The sequence below is a fragment of the Rhyacophila brunnea genome, unplaced genomic scaffold (assembly GCF_057557595.1).
Source record: "Rhyacophila brunnea isolate RB1 unplaced genomic scaffold, BYU_Rbru_1.0 scaffold_23, whole genome shotgun sequence".
NCBI lineage: Eukaryota > Metazoa > Arthropoda > Insecta > Trichoptera > Rhyacophilidae > Rhyacophila > Rhyacophila brunnea.
This window is the reverse complement of record NW_028232893.1, coordinates 21360500-21380402: the sequence shown is the minus strand read 5'-3', so window position 1 is coordinate 21380402 and position 19903 is coordinate 21360500. Positions and strand designations below refer to the sequence as shown.

The following is a 19903-nucleotide window of genomic DNA, read 5'->3' as shown; positions in this document are numbered from 1 at the left end:
AATTTCAGATCTCTTAGAATAGCTTACGATGTCATTATTATCAGTATTCCTAGTTTGATTTAATTAATAATTTTTATTTTCATGAAACTAATTTGCAATGACTGAACAGCAGGCCGATGTTAGAACTTGCGAGTCGTGTGGTCGACAACCGTGTGGGATGACAAGTTAATATCGCCCGTTTCATACCGTATACCATAAGTTCGTATCATTGAACCTGAACTGAACGAATCAAATGGTACCGTTGGATTTATTTGATTTGGAACCGTTTGGTAGAATGTCCACGGAAACGCTTTTCTGACAACTAATTAGTGTTGCTAGTACTTAAAATTAATTCATAATATATTAGTCTCTAAAACAGAAACATATATTTTATAGAAACGTCAACTTGTTATGAAATTCTAACCTCCTATCGTGGTCTACAATAATACAAATTTGACAAACTGTCGTATTCATTCATTTTAAATACACAAAATATAAAGAATGCTTCATAAATAGGTAGCCATTTAGTTAATTTATAAGATTTATAGGTATGACGAGTTTTTAAAAATTACTTTTGATTAGAGCTTTTCATAATTGACGACTTGTTCATGTCGACAGTATGATATTGTGACTTAGACGACAATCGAACAAATATTAAATTCGTTAGGTTATTAGATTATTTAGTTAAATAATAAAGATCATTCCGGGTTGATTTAACACAGTTTGTAGTTTAGAATCTCCGTTACAAAATATAAATAAAATGAAAATAAATTCTTTGTCTGACATAATAATTATAGTAATGATATTAAATCGAACTCTTTGCATAGAAAATATGGCTGGATTTTGAGATAATAAGACCAAAAGCGGCGTCTTGTTAGCGTATGGTTACTTATGAATAATAGGTATTAATTATTAATCTACAATATACATAATTCAAGTGAACTCCTATGGTGTAAATATCTAACATATTAATATGAACACCTCACGATATATAAATGCCGAATAACACTTTGACAGATTGCCATTAGTCTATGGATCGTCCGAATTGGTTTGACGTTTCATGTCAAACCATTTCTGATGGTCCGAGAACGGTTTGATTTTCAATGATACACTGAACCAAACGTCAAATCTCAAACCATTTCCGTTCAACTACAATTTGTATGTATATTGTCTATGGTTTAATTTGATTTGTTTCGTTCAGGTTGAAAGAAACGAACCTCATACTACCTATTTTTGAAGCCACTCGCTACGGACTATTTTAACTCGCGAGTGACCAGTTGGCAACATCGCCAAAACCGAGAAAATCGGTGTCTATGGTACGAGATGAAACGTCAAAAATGAAATGTCAAACGAAATCATTATTTTTGTTGGTTATGTTTGTGTATAATTCCTATAATATTCGATTGATGTAGTATAATATGATATAGATATATGTACGTAGAATATAACCTTACATAAATGCGAAACCATATAATATTATTACACTGTAAAACAAGATTTAACAAAATAAACACAGTGTCTTCAAAAACATTTATTTATTCATTACAAACCATTATAAAACATTAACATAATTAATTGAACTCAAGATAACAGAGTATTTAGTAACACTGTGAATAATATAATAATTTGGCATCTTTATTGTTTATAAATTGGTAATGCCGTGTTCTTTCCGTCAGCGAACTCGAAATATCAAAATAAACATGGAAATCGGGTAATAGGTACATGAATTCACGTCCTTCGTCGTGCAAAAGTAGCAAAAGAATGGAGAGGTTTCAATTAAGTGATCTTAATTGAAATGAGGTAGGTAAGGTTATGTCCGTCTCAACATTATACCTACCTACGACTTTTTAATTCTCCATGGATATAATATTATAAACGTAATAATGTGTCAAAATATAACATACATCTTCTATGTCTTTGATTAATTTTAATCTATACAACCATATTCATTTTTTCGCATTGTAAACTCTTCACGCTTGTAGGTAGGTAGTAACATTAAACTTAAGATACCTAATAAACCTATATGGCGTGAGAATTTGTAAAATATATCTCACAAGCTCTTTGTTTAACCGAAAATTACATATAAATATTGCATCACTGAGTGAAAAAGCATTTTGACATACCTAAGTTAACATAATTATTTGATCTGTTTCGCGGATGATTACGTGATCCTAAAAGTGCAGCAAAAGTAACTATTTATGGGATTGACATATTTTACAATAATTGGGTGAACGATACAAATCTATAGCAATGCTTTGGCGAAATATAAAATAATAATATGTAGGTAATTATTCTCGCGAGCCCAATAATAAAATACTATCTTTTCGCAACCTAACCTTTCACTTTTATTAAATTTGACAGTTCAAAACTAAACTGCGTTATCGGCGCGAGACATCAGTGCGCATGCTCACATACTCAACTCGTATGGGGGACTATGGTCACGAGTGCCCTTTGGTATGGGTAATAATGTCGACACGGATTATGACTAATTCAGGTAGTGATAAGTTTCGACATGCCATATTTCGATAACCTACGTTACTTTCGCGAATAACTACGATGTTTCACACGACTCGCAAGTTCTAACATAAGGCCCCAGATTATGACTAATTCAGGTGGTGATAAGTTTCGACATGCCATATTTCGATAACCTACGTCACTTTCGCGAATAACTACGATGTTTCACACGACTCGCAAGTTCTAACATCGGCCTGCAGCTCAACTGAGGGTCGGATGTACTCGAGAAGCTCTTTGTTTCAACATCATTGGTTTCAACCAACATAATTTATTATGGGGACTGCAATTGGCATGCTCTAATCCAGCGAGTTCCAAACTGGGAAGCGCGCCTCCCTGGGGAGTCGCGGAGTGTTGCAAAGGGAGGGGCAAAATGTTTAACATAATATAATTAATATAGCCACAGGTTTGCAGTTTGCAAATGCAAGGTTTATAAAACGAAAACAGTCCTATAAAAGATTGTTTTCAAACCTGTCTGAAAATATGGAGACTAATTTTATAATACCCCACATCTATACTATTGTGAAGCGCGCTGGCTATCTCGTGAAAAATCAAATAAAAGGGTCAATTCATGATGTTGAAATTTGAGGCAAATTTGTTTAGGAACGATAATTTTGTTGTTAAACTTGTCTATTTGGTTGAAATTAAAAAAAAAAATGAGTGATTAAATCAATGGGAGGACCACTAATGCATTCACTGATTTAAAAAGACAAAGTGAAGGCATTCATAAAAAAATTGGAGCTTTGGAAATCAAAATTACAAAAAAAATAAGTTAGCCATGTTTACTTTTAAATTTCTGCGCCAGGTATATTGAAGTAAACGAAAATCTATTTACTCAGTTCTTGGTTAGTTTGCTAATGCAATTTTCACATTATTTTTTTAATAGAAAAAAAGTTTTTTTTGCCTTTACCTTTTTCATTTTTGTATGAGTACATTTTTGACTATTTAAAAAGGTGTCTGTATTATTCAATGAAATAAAGGGGGGGGGGGGAAGCGCCAAGATTATATTTTTTTCAAAGGGAGTCGTAGTAACATACAGTTTAGAAACCACTGCTCTAATCAGTCTAATCCTAATGGCATCTCATACGCGGAGTTTAGAAAAAACCACTGACTAATATTACAACATTGTAATATTGTTTCATTGTTGTTCTTTTTAATTTTCAGAAAATGAAGTGCTTAGTATTATTGCTATTGAAAAATGTCAAGGATGAAATTGACATCATGGAATCAGTCACTTATCTAGAAACCAGTTTACGGGACACCTTTCGAGGAGCTGAGATTAACACTCTAAACATTGTCGAAGATGTGGAACTCATTCAAAAAACACTTCAATTTTTTTCAAATACTTTAAAGATAGATTTCATCATTACTGTAGGTGGTTTCTGTGTAGGATCAGAGTGTACTGCTATGGAGGCCATGCGAGGAGTCACCAAACAACCAAATGATACTCTCACACTATTTTTGGATGTTTTCCTACCTGACACATGTCATCGATTTAACCACGGTATCCTACATAATACACTTATATTCAACTTTCCTGGTAGTCTTGAGCATGTAACTGAATATTATACTGCGTGTAAAACAGTGTTGCCACAGTTACTCAGATTATCGAAAGAATTGAAAATGACCCAAGAATTATTGGAACAGAATAACGATGAATTTCAGAGCCAATCTAAAAGTAAAGTTGATGTCGGCCAAATCCAAAAGAGTTTATTTTGTGTTGAAATGGAGCCCAAAGCAGCTTTGAACATCATATTTGGAGCATCGCATGACTTGAACCACCAAATAGAATATTGCTCCATTGAAAATATTTTAGGATGGGTTCTTGCTAATGATATAACTGCATCAAATGATATTGCTTTAGTTCCGATATCCAAAGTAAATGGATTTGCTTACAAGGTTACTGAGGATTGTGACGGGTGCTATGTAAAATGGCCTTTGATCGAATTGAATCATGATGTGAAAGAGTGTCCCACAAAATCATTTGTCAGTGTCGTCATCGGTGAAACCATTCCTCCTGGCGCTGACTGTGTTGTAAAGGTTAGCACTTAATGATTTTTTTAAAGAGATGTATTGACTTGTCAATGACCAACTTTCTTATATATTTAATCATACAGTGGAAATGAGTAACTTCCCGGAAACATGGAAGATGTCAAAAGTTACTCCTAGTGGAAAAATACAGAAACCAATGGTAGCTGTTATGCATAACATGATTTCTCAAAAATTGAGTCATTTATAATGAATTCACAGCATGGGTTTAGATTAGGCTGATCAACGGAAACTTACCTGGTGGAATTTATCGATTATGTATCGTCAGCACTAAATGGAGACCATCAGGTTGACCGTTCATACAATGACTTCTCAAAAGCATTTGACAGAGTCGATCACTTGGATTGTTATTTCAGGAATCGTCAACATTTGCCATTTGGCTACCATTTGTAAAAATGCACTTCAAATGTTGGGCTTTGCCTTGTGTACTTCCCGGGTCTTTTCGGATGTTGCTGTATTAAAAGTTCTTTATAACTCCTTAGTTTGAAGCAGGCTTGAATATTGGTTAATTGTTTAGGCTCCGCATCGGTTGAAGTTCGGCCTTATAGTGGAGAGGATTCATGAGAAAATTTTGAGATGTTACCGTGGCTTTATCCGTGCTATACTGTGGTCTATACACTTGAAAATCTGATGTATGTAATGAGGTTTAGGCAGAGTTTCATTGAACTTTAAATACTAACCAGCACCATCTGCAATTTGTATTCTTAGTTCAATAAAAACAAATAACTATGACTGACAAAGTTTAGTCTGCACTATTTGTGTCGGATCTTAACAGCCTACCTCCACCCTTCACCACTGTAAACTATAGTGTATAACTACTATCGTTTGACTACTTTGACGTCATATCAATTATACATAATAGGCACCTATATGACCTATAGTCAATACAATACCGACCATTCATAACAATGATGCTTTAGTGCTAAACATTGTTAATTTGAAATTGATGACTCGTGCTGCCAACCGTACTACGATTATAGTAAAGTTATAGTATTGTACTATAATTTTAGTCCTACGTAGTATACGTATGAAAATTAAATAAATTATACTTTTGCACCTCACGTCACAATATTATTATTGAAATAATAAAATCCTTTATTTTAAACTTAATTAGGTAGCTATATATTTTAATTATTAAATTCATTATATTATTAAATATGTCCAGACAATAATATTCCTAACATCAATAAGAAAAAAAGTTATATTATTATAATAGTTTTATCCAACCAAAAATAACACCGAATAGATCGCATTTTTCAATAAGATAAGTTTCCAGTGCACCGTCAGAAATTTTCAATTAAAAAAAATCACCAGTTGCAGCCATAGTTGAGTATTATCATATTATGTTTCACCATTTGATAGAAAGCATGTACATTTTGTCAAGAGCTTCTGGAACGCACCGTTTTTGTGAATTCTTAAATTAAGTAATGTCTTTTCTCTGCTTTCTTTTTCAGATTAATGATTGTAAAATATCTGATGATTACATAGATGTTTGTGTTAGGGTATCAAATAATATGTATAATATCAACAAAATAGGTCTAGGTGCTGTTAAAAATCAAAACATACTATCCAAAGGCACTTTGGTCGGACCATTGGAAAGGGGGTTACTAACCAATCTAAAGATGAAAGTTCTTCCGGTCTACTCCAAGCCAACAGTCTCTTTTATTTCAATAGAAGAGGGTGAAGAAGACTCTTTGTTGAATTCTGTTACCACCAGAGAGATGTTACTCGGTTTCTTAGGGTAAGTAAATAATATGAATTTCTAAATGCTTTGCCTACTTTATGTAAAGAATATTGAATATTTATTCGCTTTATGACTTGACTTGGTAGATTAAAAGTTACTCATTAGCGACGTTGTCAGTCCAGACAATCCTCATTGTACCCTGATAGTGCCACATCTCAATAGCCTGCACTCTATTATTTGGTACTTCTGTGATATTTCCAGGCATTAACAACTGAAAATGCGTCACATCAAAACTTGCACAAAAATTGAACATTTGGGTCGCATGTGGCCCACAGATCGCTGGTGGCTGACCAATGTTTTAGAGCAGGGTTTCCCAAATTATGTTCCGCGGAACACCAGTGTTCCGCCGAAGTTGAATAGGTGTTCCGCGACAATTTGGAAAGGTTTTATACACTTTTGAATTATTTTCTGAAAACTAGTAAGGACGTTTCCTGGGTTCAGAATCCATTTTCCGTTTCCTATGAAAATCTTATTGATTTAATTAGTGACTCTGATTTGAAGATCAGCTTTTAAATGATTTCTGGGCGAGTCTGTCAGAAGAGTACCCCAATTTTTCAAAACAAGCTATTATTAATTGTTTTCATGGCCCCCACAAGGGGGGGCTGACAGGGCTTAACCTGAGGGCACAGGCTCTGGGTGGGCCCGGCGTGCCGGGTGATCAGATAACTGAGATAAATACACAGCACAAATTTGCTTTAATAGTACAAAAAAAAAAAAGTCGCAACTCGCAATCGACAACTCCGTGATGAAAGTAGATGTATTAAAAATAGAAGAAAATAGTTAATAATACAAAAATAGAAAATTTTACGAACCGGAGCGCTTGATAATTTTACGAAAATATTAACACTGTTACCTATCTAATTCTATACATATATGTATTTAAAAAAACGATTGTGTTAGATGTTTTTATAATATGACATATCTCGCTCAGACGGTCAAATTAATATTTACACGAGGCTTTTGTTATCTTCCAATGTATTTTTGCTTTACAGGGAATTGAAAATATTACCGCATAATTTGGGTATGATTGAACCGGATCCTGATCAAATTAAAGCTGCATTGGAGAACGCTTTCAGAAGAAGTGACATAGTTATTGTAGCCACTCAGAAACTACAATCGCCCGACAAATATATTCTTGAATACGTGTTGCACGAAGATTTCCAAACTTCAATTTATTTTACCGGGTTAAAGATGAATTCAAATGTACCAACCATCTTTGCCACATGCATTATTGACGGAAAAACCAAGTATGTTTTGGCCCTTCCTGGAAACCTGTTGTTGACGATTGTAACATACAAACTGATGGTTCTACCATTGTTGTATTGGTTGATGGGTGTTAAACACAATGAAATTAAAACTAAAGATTTCATCAGCTGTGACAACACTCTTCACACTATACTATCTGAGCATATTATGAGAACTATTCCCGATTTAAAATGGTTTCAAGATGTGATATCTTCCTGCAAATCTTTCCATGATTCTTTTGTATAAAATAAAAGCAAACCATTATGTTCTCAATGAAAACAATTGTATTACAACTGAACGTATACGCTTTTTACATTTTCACAACTTTTTTTACAATTTTTGCAGGCCATCGACAAAAATATATTGACACATTGAACATATTGTCTGGTCTATGTTATTGCTATATGTTTTTAGTTATTAAGTTACCTTAGTTGTTAGATATTCTGTAAATTTTATGCTAATTGTTTCTTTCATAGGTGCATGTGGCGTTTATAAATAAACCAATAAATTACTTTGTAAAATCATGTAAATTAATTAGTAAGTTAAGGCCTATTAGCTTAATTGACTTTTAAATTTATTGGTGAGGCCATTGTTACATCGATTCACTAAGTTTTATACGATTTTATGTTTTTAATTATTTACGGTTTAATATTATTTACAAACTTTATTCATTATTTTAATACTAATTTGTTCATACATCTGTTAGAAGTAAGGTACCTATATTAATATCAGTGGCGTGTGGTCCATATATTGTCGGTGTTTTGTAAAAAGGGCGAATTAACCAAAATGCTATTTTACAGGAGGATTTTTAACTTTTAACATTTATTTGTTAATTACCGGTGGATGATTATAAATATCTTACTAGTTTATAATAAAGCTTAGAAAGAATACTGTCATTATAATAGGCACTATTATATAATATTTTAAAATGCCTAATATGTCACATTCGCTTTTTATTTGTAATACTAAATGGATATTCGCCCTTACGATTATCGTTTTTAAGTACTTTCCTGTGGAGATACAAATTCGCCGTTTTTACACAACAACGCTAGTGGGGTACATTAAAATCTCGATTTCGCCAAAATGGTTGAATCGCCCTTTTTACAAAACACCGACGATATGCTGTAGTGCGGAGTATCCCCGGAGGATATATCGGAGGGCACTTTAAATTAATTTTGTAATTATCGTGTTAATTTGCATTTGAAAAGCAATTAGCAAAAACACAATTTTGTGCAGCCCGTAAGCATTGGGATAAGAAGTACGATAGTATATCGGAGCCATGAATCCTACAATGCCACATAACATACCTACTACATGATGTGATTGAATTGGTCTTTTAACTCTTAGCAGATAATCTGCAGTAAATAGTAGATAATATACTTGTATCTGTATTTTGTATGTAATGTAACAGCTTTCCTACAAACTTGCAAAGTGCAATTTTAGAATAACTAAAGTTAATAATATTATTCCATGTAACGTGTTGTAAGACTAAAATTATCTGTGGCAGATATCACAAATGTGTGGTTTCGGCCTCCTCAGTAGGCATCATCATATTACTTGTATATCAATCGGTATAAGTCCTTTCCACCTGAAATTGTACTATGCCGTACCTACATTTATTTTCAATCTTCAAACTCAATTAAATCATTACTATTACTACTTATAATTTGCACTTACAACAGGTTACAATTGGGATGACAATATGTTTATCATTAAATAATTTTACACGAATGTTATTAATTTCTATAAAGCTTTTACATAGCTATTTTCATTAATAGATTACTAAATCTAAGATTATCTTAAATTAATATTTTACTATTCATTATTGTATGTATATAGCTATTAATAACATACAATAATTTTATGTGCCTTTGATATCGTCTAAATACATTTAATATTTTCTATGAAATATATTTGTGTTTTTTTTTTAATCTTTCCTGGCAGGTTTTCGATGGCAAAAAGATGAAATGAATTAATCACATATCGCTGGTTTGAAGATAAAACTCATTATGTAGGTACCTAACATTTCGATAGTCCTGAAATAATGGGGTTTGAACATATTTTTTGCAATAACAATTTCATTTTCAAATTAAAATTTTCTCCCTTATTCACATAATATATGAAATATATTTGTTTTTTTAATCATTCCCAGCAGATTTTCTACGGCAAAAAGATGAACTAAATAATTAATCACATATCGCTGTTATGAAGATAAAACTCGTTATGTAATATTATGTAACATATTTTTTGAAATAACATTTTTATTTTCAACTTTACATTTTCTCCCTTATTCGCATAAAATGTACAATAAATCAGAGAATACAAAGAATATAATCAGATTTTGTAAAAAATAATTGGAACACAATGATCTTTACCTGGCACAATATGTTTGTTAGTAAAGCGATGGTATTTCTATAATTTGGTAAGGGTTTTTGCAATATTTGACCTAATAATTAAATTTTAACTAGTTAGTTAATTAATAATTAACTAAATCAGTGGTTTCCAAACTTTATGTTACTACGCCTCCCTTTAAAAAATATATAATCTTGGCGCCTCCCCCCCTTTATTTCATTAAATAATACAGACACCCTTTTAAATAGTCAACAATGTACTAATACAAAAATGAAAAAAAAAATATAAAAATCAGTGGCGGCCGATGGTCTTCAAAATAGCATTTTCTGGTAGTGCGCAATGGTTTACCTTCTATAAAGAGAAGATCTTTTTTCACCCTGTCACGACCCAGCATAGGGCAAGCACAAGTTCACACCACTTCCCTCGGTCCATCGCCAACTCTTCATCAACATTTAAACAACACATTTCAACAAGGTCAACATTTATTATGTCAATACAAAATTCTTGTGTTTAGCCAGCGTTTAGTATAGTAATAGAGTAGGCTGTGGTTCGGCTTTATCCGCTCGTGTTCGGTCTTATTTGCTCGGGTAATATGATTATAACATGTATGAATTTGACCGACAGGTCTACCAATAATTAAAGTTAGCCGTTGGTAACTGTTTTAACACGTTTAGTGTAAAGAATTCCTAACGTGGTAATTTTGACCAGTGATAATAACGAAGTGCTAAAGTGATAACTGTTAAGAATAGACCTGTGGAAACAGCGATTATTATGTATTGTGTACCGCAGAAATTTAATTAGAAGGCGAAAATATTGGATTCATCCGTCAATTAGGCATATATCGATGCATAGTGCATCATTTATTGCAGCAGAACTCATCCAGCACCCAGATGGATTCTAAAATTGCATTATAATGAGTCCGGACTGTTTTAAGGTAGATACTGTTGAAGTTAGTTGAACCAAAAATGACACATTTTAAGAAAGCCATCAAACCAGAAGAAAACCTGATGATTACCTTAAGGTAAGCTGATCTATATTATGTGTAACCAACAGATTGGGTTTTAGATAAAGAATAAATGACATTTTATTATAGTGACACCTACAATAATTACCTACTGCACCATGTTTATAAGTACTTAGGTATCTCGTAACCTACTCTGTTTAGTATTATTTATTGAATGTCAAGCACATCCTGATATATTTACTGTAGGTACTATGAAAAAATTACATATTTTTATGAAAATATAATAAGATTAAAAATTAATATAAAGACGACAGTATTGTGATCATTGTTAAGGATTGCACCAATTAAATTTGGGAATGCCTTCAACCGGAATATATGCCAATTCCCAACAGAGGAATGTGGAAAAACCATTGCCAAGCGTTACTATGAGCTGTGGGATTTACCCAATTGCATCAGTTCAGTGGATGGCAAACATGTTCGTATTAAAAAAAATTAGGCGGGTCCAGCAATTTTAATCATAAGGGATATTTATCTGTCGTCCTGATGACCAGTGCCGATGCAGACAATTTATTTATAACTATTGATGTAGGAGACATTGGACGGAACAGTGATAGTGCAGTATTTCGGTCATCCCAACTCAGTACATGGTTGGACATACCGAATGCCACACAATTACCAAATGGTAATCCGGAAAATCCCTTTCCATATTATTTTGTAGCGGATGAGGCATACCCTTTAAAAGAGAACATCATGAGGCCATTCCCTCAAAGGGTCCTAACGAATGAACATTTAACTATAAATTGTCTCGAGGGAGAAAAAGTGTAGAATGTGCATTTTACTTTGTGTGTACTAAATTTTCAATTTTGGATATACATACCAATAAGGGGTCAGGAGATAGTTGTTGTTTCTATAATTAAAGCTGCGTGTGTTCTGCACAATTTTATTAGAATTAATGAAGGCAAATTCACAACACCTGCGGTGTTCAAATCTACCTGTGTCGATGTGCCAGTAATCAATGCAGTGCATCTATTCTATACACAAGACTACTTTCAACCGCCTCAGCAGCTATCTAAGGTAGGTTTGTATTGAAGTACACCCGATCCTCTTTTTTTGCACGGTTTCGAAATAACACAGTTTAAAAAAAGTAGTGATTATTTTTTATTTACACTGTTTTTTTTGCTTTAACATGGTTTAAAAAAACTAAAAAGAATAAAAATACTTATATATGTACATATTTATCAAAAAATTGCGTTGTAATGGACCGCACGCCACTGATGCATACATATGTTGTCACCGGATTCCGCCCAAATATACAGATGTACATACATGGCCCCACTAGTCAGTCACTTTGGTTTCGATACGAGAGACGCGCCGAGTGCTTCGGCGTTAGCGTCATTAAATATTTCCAGCGATGAGTGATTTTTCGCCGGCGAAAAACAGCGGTAAACGGGCACGTTTATTGTCAAGTAGTGACACTGAATAAATATATTTTTCTATGCTAAATTTAATTTAAATCGAAAACTATGTATTTATACGTAAGTATAAATATTAAATAATATATTCGATTTATTTTTGAGTTCAAGGATTTCATATTTTGAGTTGATTTTAAGTAATGGAACCTATCTACCATTTTTGTATGGGTACCTTATCTTTTTTTACACGGTTTTGTTTTGCTCGGTAGTCTTTGAAATGTATCCCCCGTGCAAAAAGAGGATCGGGTGTATTAGCACTTATTATAATGTTTACAATAAGTTAGCCATCTAAACAGTTAAAACTGCCTATCTCGCTCTAAAATTTAGCATAGCCGAGAGAGGTGCTGTTAAAACAAAGCGCTTATTGTAACAATTACAACTAACTTATTGTAATTGTTACAATAAGTGCTAATACTTCGATCCAAACCTACCCTAGATAGCTGCCGTAGCGGCCGAAAGCAGTCTTGTGTATAGAATAGATGCGCAGAAGTAGTTATTAATAAAACTGCTTATGCTTTAATAGATGAACTGCAAACACATTTCATGAACAATCCGTGTAATCACTGTTCGCCTTTATGAATTATTGAAATGGCGGACTGTTACCTGCCACCGAATCAAGTTATCATCTACAAAATAATGTATCTCTATCTGTGGTAATACAAATGTTGTTCGCCAAACCTATTCCATGTAATTTTCTATCGAATTCAACCAAAAAGTTATATTAATTAAGATATGTCATTTAAAACACTTCATAAATGTATATTGTTAAGCTATTCATATTAATGTAATGAAATTCTGTGTAACTTATTTACCAATAACTGCCTACTATTTACTCTTATAATTGTTTTTATATTTATCATCTGTCATTTATCATCTATAATTCACACCTAATTTTGGAATGAAATAGCCAATATATTCTTTGTAAAAAGTAATATTATTTATTGTTTTTTTTTATAACAGTGATGGACAAAAAGTTTAAATACATCTTCACAAATAAAAATCACATAGTATTGCCCATTTTTTTAATAATAAAATGCCTAATTCTTGTCTAATTTGGGATCACTGAGATTATCAATATAATTTTTTATTGTAAATATTTCACTATTATAATGTCAACGTAAATTTTACTAATGGTTTTATAAATGCTTTTAAAAATTAATAAATATAAAAAATCTTAACACCACTTCACATGGACGTACTGAAATATGACTATATTCTAAAACATTAGAGCGAGAGGTTTAAAAGAATACTCGCAACCGGCACGACAAACAGGGCGCCGCGAATCTGTCAGTTGGATATGGATGGGCGCGAAAAGCTCTCTCTTACATCGGACGCCGAACGAGAAGCATCAAGCATCTCCAGATTCTCCAGCCAAGCCGCAAGCCCCGATCCTCTATCGCAATGGACGCCGAAGAGCATTAAGCATCGCCTCGGACGCGGAGCAACAAGCATCCTAAGCTAAAAGCATTCCGGAGTATTCCGGACAGCCCAGCCAGCATTTCCCGCCAAAAAGACTGCATCGCCACGCCGCAAGCACTGACCCTCGCCTCGGATGCCAAGCATCAGCAGCCCAGCCGCGACACCACGTTTGCAGCCCGCCAAAGCGCCAATTACCAACCGACCGCCAACGACAATACCCTGTATCAACAACTTAAAATAAACCAGCCTCGACACCATACACCGTGCGTTTCTGTCTCCCACCCCCGCTTTGGCCTTGACATTATCACGGCCTGCTATCTCCGCTTAAGAGCGCGCAGAAGGCCGGTGATAGCGTGTATTGGTGGATAAGACGGCGCTTCCATCGCATACGAGTCATCAACAGCAGCCGCAACCAATGCCTGAAACTGTTGCCTTTGGAATGGCAACATGGCTACCATATCTGGTTGAAAACTAACCAAGAAACTAGCGTGTGCGTCCAGTGCCACCTTTTCTGGACTAGATTTTCGGCCTTGCCTTTCTATATAGGCCAAAAAACTCTCATCAACCCGTTGTGACAGCGTCAATGTCCTTTTCGGATGCTTGGCTGGGAGTGGTTGGCTTGTGTAGTCTGTTGCGGCATCGTTTGTGCGCCTAATCACCCCAGGTGAAGCAGTCACGGATACAAGTGGTTCTGGGGCAGTAGAGCACGAAGACCAGTTCCCTTTGCCAATCTCAACGAGAGGCTCTGCATCTTTTCTGAATTTGTACATGTGTCTTTCACAGGGGTTATGTCTTGTCGATCACTCAGAAGTGCTCCAAGTGGTCGTAGACATTTGCCTGCATTATCTTCCTCACAATTCGAACCTACTGAGTGAGACGATACCATGTTGTTCATGAGTAACGTCTTATACGCGGCTTCAAATCCTGAGCAAGTCGGCATAATATTACGCACCCCCTGACTTCGAATAGATCCTCCATAAGTTCTCCAGGGAGTCTTGGTTAAAATGCCGAAGGAGCAATGATTTGAAACCGCGACCATTATATCTCCATATATCTCGTAATGCCTTAATAGTAAAAATCCAGTTCCCCAAGGAAGGTGGCTTACTACATTTACCATTGTCATCAACAAAATCCATAGAGCTGAGTATGGCGATAGCCTCTGACTAAAATTTCAAATGGTTTGACGTTTCAGTCAGGGCTGCCCGTAATTCTTTACCTTTGACGGCAATTGCGAAACTACTGTTGACAGAGCCAAAGAGTTTATCAAAGAAAAGTAAAATTCGAGCTGTTTCGCGTGCTTCGCTCGGGATATAGTTGACATCTGAAAATAAATAAAGTCAATTAGACATAGGTAATAATATTGTTATTAGGTATCTACTCGTTTCACTATACAAGTATGTCGCATTCGATTATATTGTTATAATGAATTATTAGTTATGAAAATATTTTAATTAGCTTAGTTATTTTAAATTTTCAGATGTTTACATTCATAATATGAGTACCAAATTATTTACCGAGAGTACACTGCAGGGAAACGTCAGATTTTTTTAGTCAACACTTGAAAGCGTCTAAGCGACACTTTTTGAGCATAGACAATCATGGAAAAATTGCTATTATATGGCTAAATCGCTATTATAAGCGTAGACAATAAGTACAAATATAAAAATCTTTTACAATGAATAAAATTAAAACATTTTCAATTACCTAATAAAATTCGCCGTTTTCAAAAATCAGTATAGCGTATTAGAGTTCGCCAATGCATTTCATAAAATTTAAATAATTATAAAGTAACCTTTGACACAAAGACACTCGTACTTAAACCTTCGTAGCGTTTTTGCCATATAATAGCGGTTTTTTCCATGATTATCTATGCTCGAAAAATCTCGCTTAGATGCTATTGTATTATATAAGTATTGAGATAAGAAATCTGACGTTTATCCAGGGTGAGCGGTCGTAATATATAGCCATCAACTGAAATGGCATAGGTATGCGAAAATCTTTTACATGTAGGTAATCAAACAAAGTTAATCTGGGAAATCAGAAAGCACAATTCAATTTCAAACATCATTCAGTAATAGGCAAATAGGTGCATACCGGCAAAATGTAGCATTATCGCACCCACCGTGTGACTAAAAATCTCACTGGCAAATTTGACTTTCATTTTGGGAACCTTATCATGCTCTACATGATAATCTGTCAATTTTGGTAACACCCTCATATCGTTTTTTGTAACATCACAATGATATACTTGCTGTAGGTGTTCCCATGTTCCAACTAAACTTTGTCCCTCAATTTTGCACCTTATAGATTTACCAATAAATTATTTCTCATTCCTTTAAGTAAATGAGGAGGATCAAATAATGGTATTACTTTTTTCCCCTCAACCTCAAAGAAACTATTCTCTTCCTTCCATAGCGATTTACGGTTTTCATCGCTTAAATACGATCTTTTTGTCTGCTGGATGAGTTGCTTAATGGCAGACTCATTACTCTTGCCTTGATCGCAAACTGTTGCGATAACTCTCAGTCCAGTTGAGTTGACAGCTTTAATAACGGCTCTCAACTGTAACATGAGTTCATGTGTTTTTGTTGACCCTGTACAAAATGTGTAGGCAACAGGTTGTTTAAATTTACGGCGTATGCCCTTTATCATGAAAACAAGAACATGATCAGCAATTTGATTGCTCCTTCGATTATTGCCAAAGTCTTCGAAGCCTTCGATTCTGTCCTTCCTTTCATCATATAGTAAACGGGGACTCAGACTTATTTCATCAAAGAGCAATGTGCAATATCGATGGTGCGGTGGTATTCTACGCACCATCTGTTTGAGGTGGGAAAATAATTGATCATTTATGCCAGTGGAGATTGGTACTATGTTAAGAACTTTCAGCAATGTTCGTGTGGCAGGCAACACAAATATCTTGGATAAAAATCTGTATGGTTTGGGCTTTGCTTATAGATTGACAGTGAAAGTATTTTTTCGTAGAAGCTGTCATATTCTCCGTAACCTGCATAAATGCTGTGTTTTTCCCTATTACTTTCGCTGCATGGAGTCTACTTCTAAAACTCTTATTTTTTTTTAGTGCCCTCAACATCTGCCTTCGAAAATCTGTTGCTGTTTTATGGAGTACTCTTTCCTTGGGGGTGAGTTGATTAGTGCGAGACACTCCGACACGTGCCAAGAGACTATCATATGTTTTACCTGGAATATTAAAAATAAAAAAATATTTATTTACTTATTTAATGAGAAGTCTGTAAGTTTTAAATTTTATATAGTGAGCCTTTAACCATTGACAAAAAAACTAGAGATATCAGTTAGTAGGTAGGTAAGTACCTATACCTAGAATGTTTTCCAGAATTTCTTATAGGTACCTAATCCTTCTCACACAATGTCTCTAACATATTTTTGAATCTAATGAATACAGAAAATTGTATCATCTTCACTTGGGGATAGAAATTACAGCATCCTGGCACCCAGAATGCAACATTGGCATTCATGATAATCTGTTTCCGTTATTTTAAATTTTGTTAACTATCTACCTACCTATATAATAAGTGTTTTTTCAGTGGGCCTTTTATCTGATATTATGAATGTATGTCGCATCTTTTTTTTAAGAGATATGGATTTTAATCACTTGCTGAACCTATTAGGTTCATACATAGATAGGTACATTGAATAATAAATGTGAATTTTCCAAACTTGGGATTCAAATCAAAGATATTATGCTTATAAATAGGTACATGTCAGTATTTATTTAGCGCTGATAAGGTTAGGGTTAGAATCACAAAATCTTACTTACGTTTCTTGTCCAGTTTATTCGAAGTGGTAGACCTCTTCACTAGCGGTACCGGTTGTTGATGGGCCAAAAACAATGGTGTGGATTCCAGACGTTCAACTGAAATCATAACATAATTACTATTATTAGTAGGAAAAAATAGGAATTATTTCAATTCGATTACGACTCTGGGGAACGACTCAAAATTGAGTTATCAACAAAGGTTGGAGTGAGCTCGGAGCGGTGGAGCAATGGGGTTTTACCCGGATCACCGAAAATTTGTAGTGCCCACTGCTCCGGAAGCTTTTTTTATTATTAGGTAAATGGGGTATGGGTGTTTATTTGCATAATTAAATAGACAGTTTTCACAGTCCCGACAACATTCGAAAAGGTTAAATTCACATAAAAAATGGTTTCACAACTCTACTGTCAAATTCCACACTACTGTCAAATTTTTTTATAGTACTTAGATTTTAACTATGAAAACAAATAGTCACTATTGTCAATAGACTATTGTAATAGGTAGGTATATCCTTTGTAGGATATAAACACATATATCTTGATAATGGTCTCTGCAACGAGCCGAAAACGTTGAGGAAACAAGGAAGAAGGTAGAAGTACACGCGGTGGAAACCCACGATTATATTATGTTTAAAAACAACCGTGCAAGTCTCAAACATTATCTATCTATATATATAAAACAAAGTCGGGTTAGTTACACCATTTATAACTCAAGAACAGCTGGAACGATTTTCATGATCTTTGATTTGTTGGATTTGTCGGATTTGTCTCCGCCCCGAACAGCAGAATAACTATTAAAACATCGGATAAATCACGGAAAAAATAAATTATGAAGAAAATTCATTTTCTCATACATTTCGTATGGAACGGCTTTTTTGATGATATTCCGAGAACTGATTGACTGATTTCGATAATTTTTTTTTGTTTTTTTCGGCCTCGAGAAGTTTTCTCGCGCATTGGGAAAGTAAGAAAATCACAAAAAAATTGAAATCCGTGTACAACGCCATCTCTGATACATGAGTATTGCAATTCAGTCAAGTCCATCAAATACATCTGCAAATATGTCACTAAAGGCAGCGATATGGCGGTTTTTGGCATTCAAACTCCCAATACCAACGATGAAATCACGCATTATCAAGTTGGTCGATATGTGAGCTGCAATGAAGCAATTTGGCGTATTTTCTCATTCCTCAATCATGAAAGTCACCCCACTACTGTACATTTGGCGGTGCATCTGGAGAATGATCAACGAGTTTATTTCAACGCATCGAATGTTGCTCAACGTGCTGAAACACTCCAGCGATAACATTGACCAGTTTCTTTTCGATTTGCCAAAGCGATCCGTTTGCACGAACGTTGCTCTACTCTGAGATGCCACGTTATTACACTTGGTACGCTTCATCGAAGAAATTTCAACGCCGAAAGCAAGGCGATGCGGTTCCTGATCATCCGGATGTGCGTTCTACTGGTGCTCTTGGTCACATTTACACAGTTCATCCAAAGAATGATGAATGCTTCTACTTGCGGTTGATGCTGGTGAATGTTCGTGGGCTGACATCATTTGAATCACTTCGAACTGTCAATGGCTAACAGTTGTGTCAACAATGTCGATAGCTCAATTTGCTTGAAAACGATACTCATTGGAACATGACAATCGCTGAAGCAATTGTTTCTGCATCTCCAAGGCGGATACGCACATTATTTGCTATCATTAATTCGACATGCTTCCCATCGAATCCACCTGAATTGTGGAACAAGTGCAAGGATGACATGTCAGAAGACATTTTACATCGAATTCGTGTCAGTTCAGGGAATCTGAATTTGATTTGATTTTTGCACATTTATTGCACTCAATTCATTTTGAGTATTCATTTTAACTTAATAATAAACTGAATTTAATTCAGCTAATACACAAGATTTATTGATTCTGAGGCGGTACGAAGTTCGCCGGGTCAGCTGGTATTTAATAAAATATTGAAAAATGGACTTACATATTCATTGTTATTCGAACTAGCCTTCAATAATCCGGATAGTATTCTGTTTGGAAAGACGACATTTGTTTTTGAATCGTAAACGTTAACCGTCTTCGGAGATTTTAATTTAATAAGAAAATGTTAATTTAATAATGAATAATCTGGAAATTGTACAATCAAAAGGCTATAATATTACACAGGTATTTAAAGTAAACAACACCTACTTTTATTCCAGATATATCTGTGAACGCATTTAGAATAGTAATGACAGCTGTGAATTGTGTTGGAGAAACCAATAAACATCCCCTGCACACATTGTCAGTGAATTCCCGTTCCATGAACTTGGTATATCTGGCGAAATTCATCTATAGCTTCATACTTTTCATTCATATGGTTGGA

At 34.6% G+C, this 19903-nt stretch overlaps 1 protein-coding gene and 1 long non-coding RNA gene across 4 annotated transcripts; one reads left to right on the top strand and one right to left on the bottom strand.

Moving 5' to 3' along the window:
* Positions 1-1234: 1234 nt before the first annotated feature.
* LOC147069705 (gephyrin-like) lies at positions 1235-7892 on the top strand. Of its 3 annotated transcripts, none has more exons than XM_085950684.1 (4): positions 1235-1295; positions 3655-4530; positions 5994-6280; positions 7276-7892. In XM_085950684.1, the coding sequence occupies exons 1-4, from the start codon at positions 1293-1295 to the stop codon at positions 7772-7774; spliced, it is 1665 nt and encodes a 554-aa protein (XP_085806810.1). In that variant the 5' UTR covers positions 1235-1292; the 3' UTR covers positions 7775-7892. The 3 variants fall into 3 exon arrangements, with proteins under 3 accessions (XP_085806810.1, XP_085806811.1, XP_085806809.1); XM_085950685.1 differs by having other exon boundaries at positions 1281-1412; XM_085950683.1 differs by lacking the exon at positions 1235-1295 and adding an exon at positions 1307-1360.
* Positions 7893-13237: 5345 nt separating this feature from the next.
* Positions 13238-17649, bottom strand: LOC147069704 (uncharacterized). Its single transcript, XR_015071168.1, has 3 exons — positions 17535-17649; positions 15830-16936; positions 13238-15056 (listed from the first exon to the last, which is right to left on the bottom strand). It is a non-coding gene; the product is annotated as an uncharacterized LOC147069704 (long non-coding RNA).
* Positions 17650-19903: the final 2254 nt, after the last annotated feature.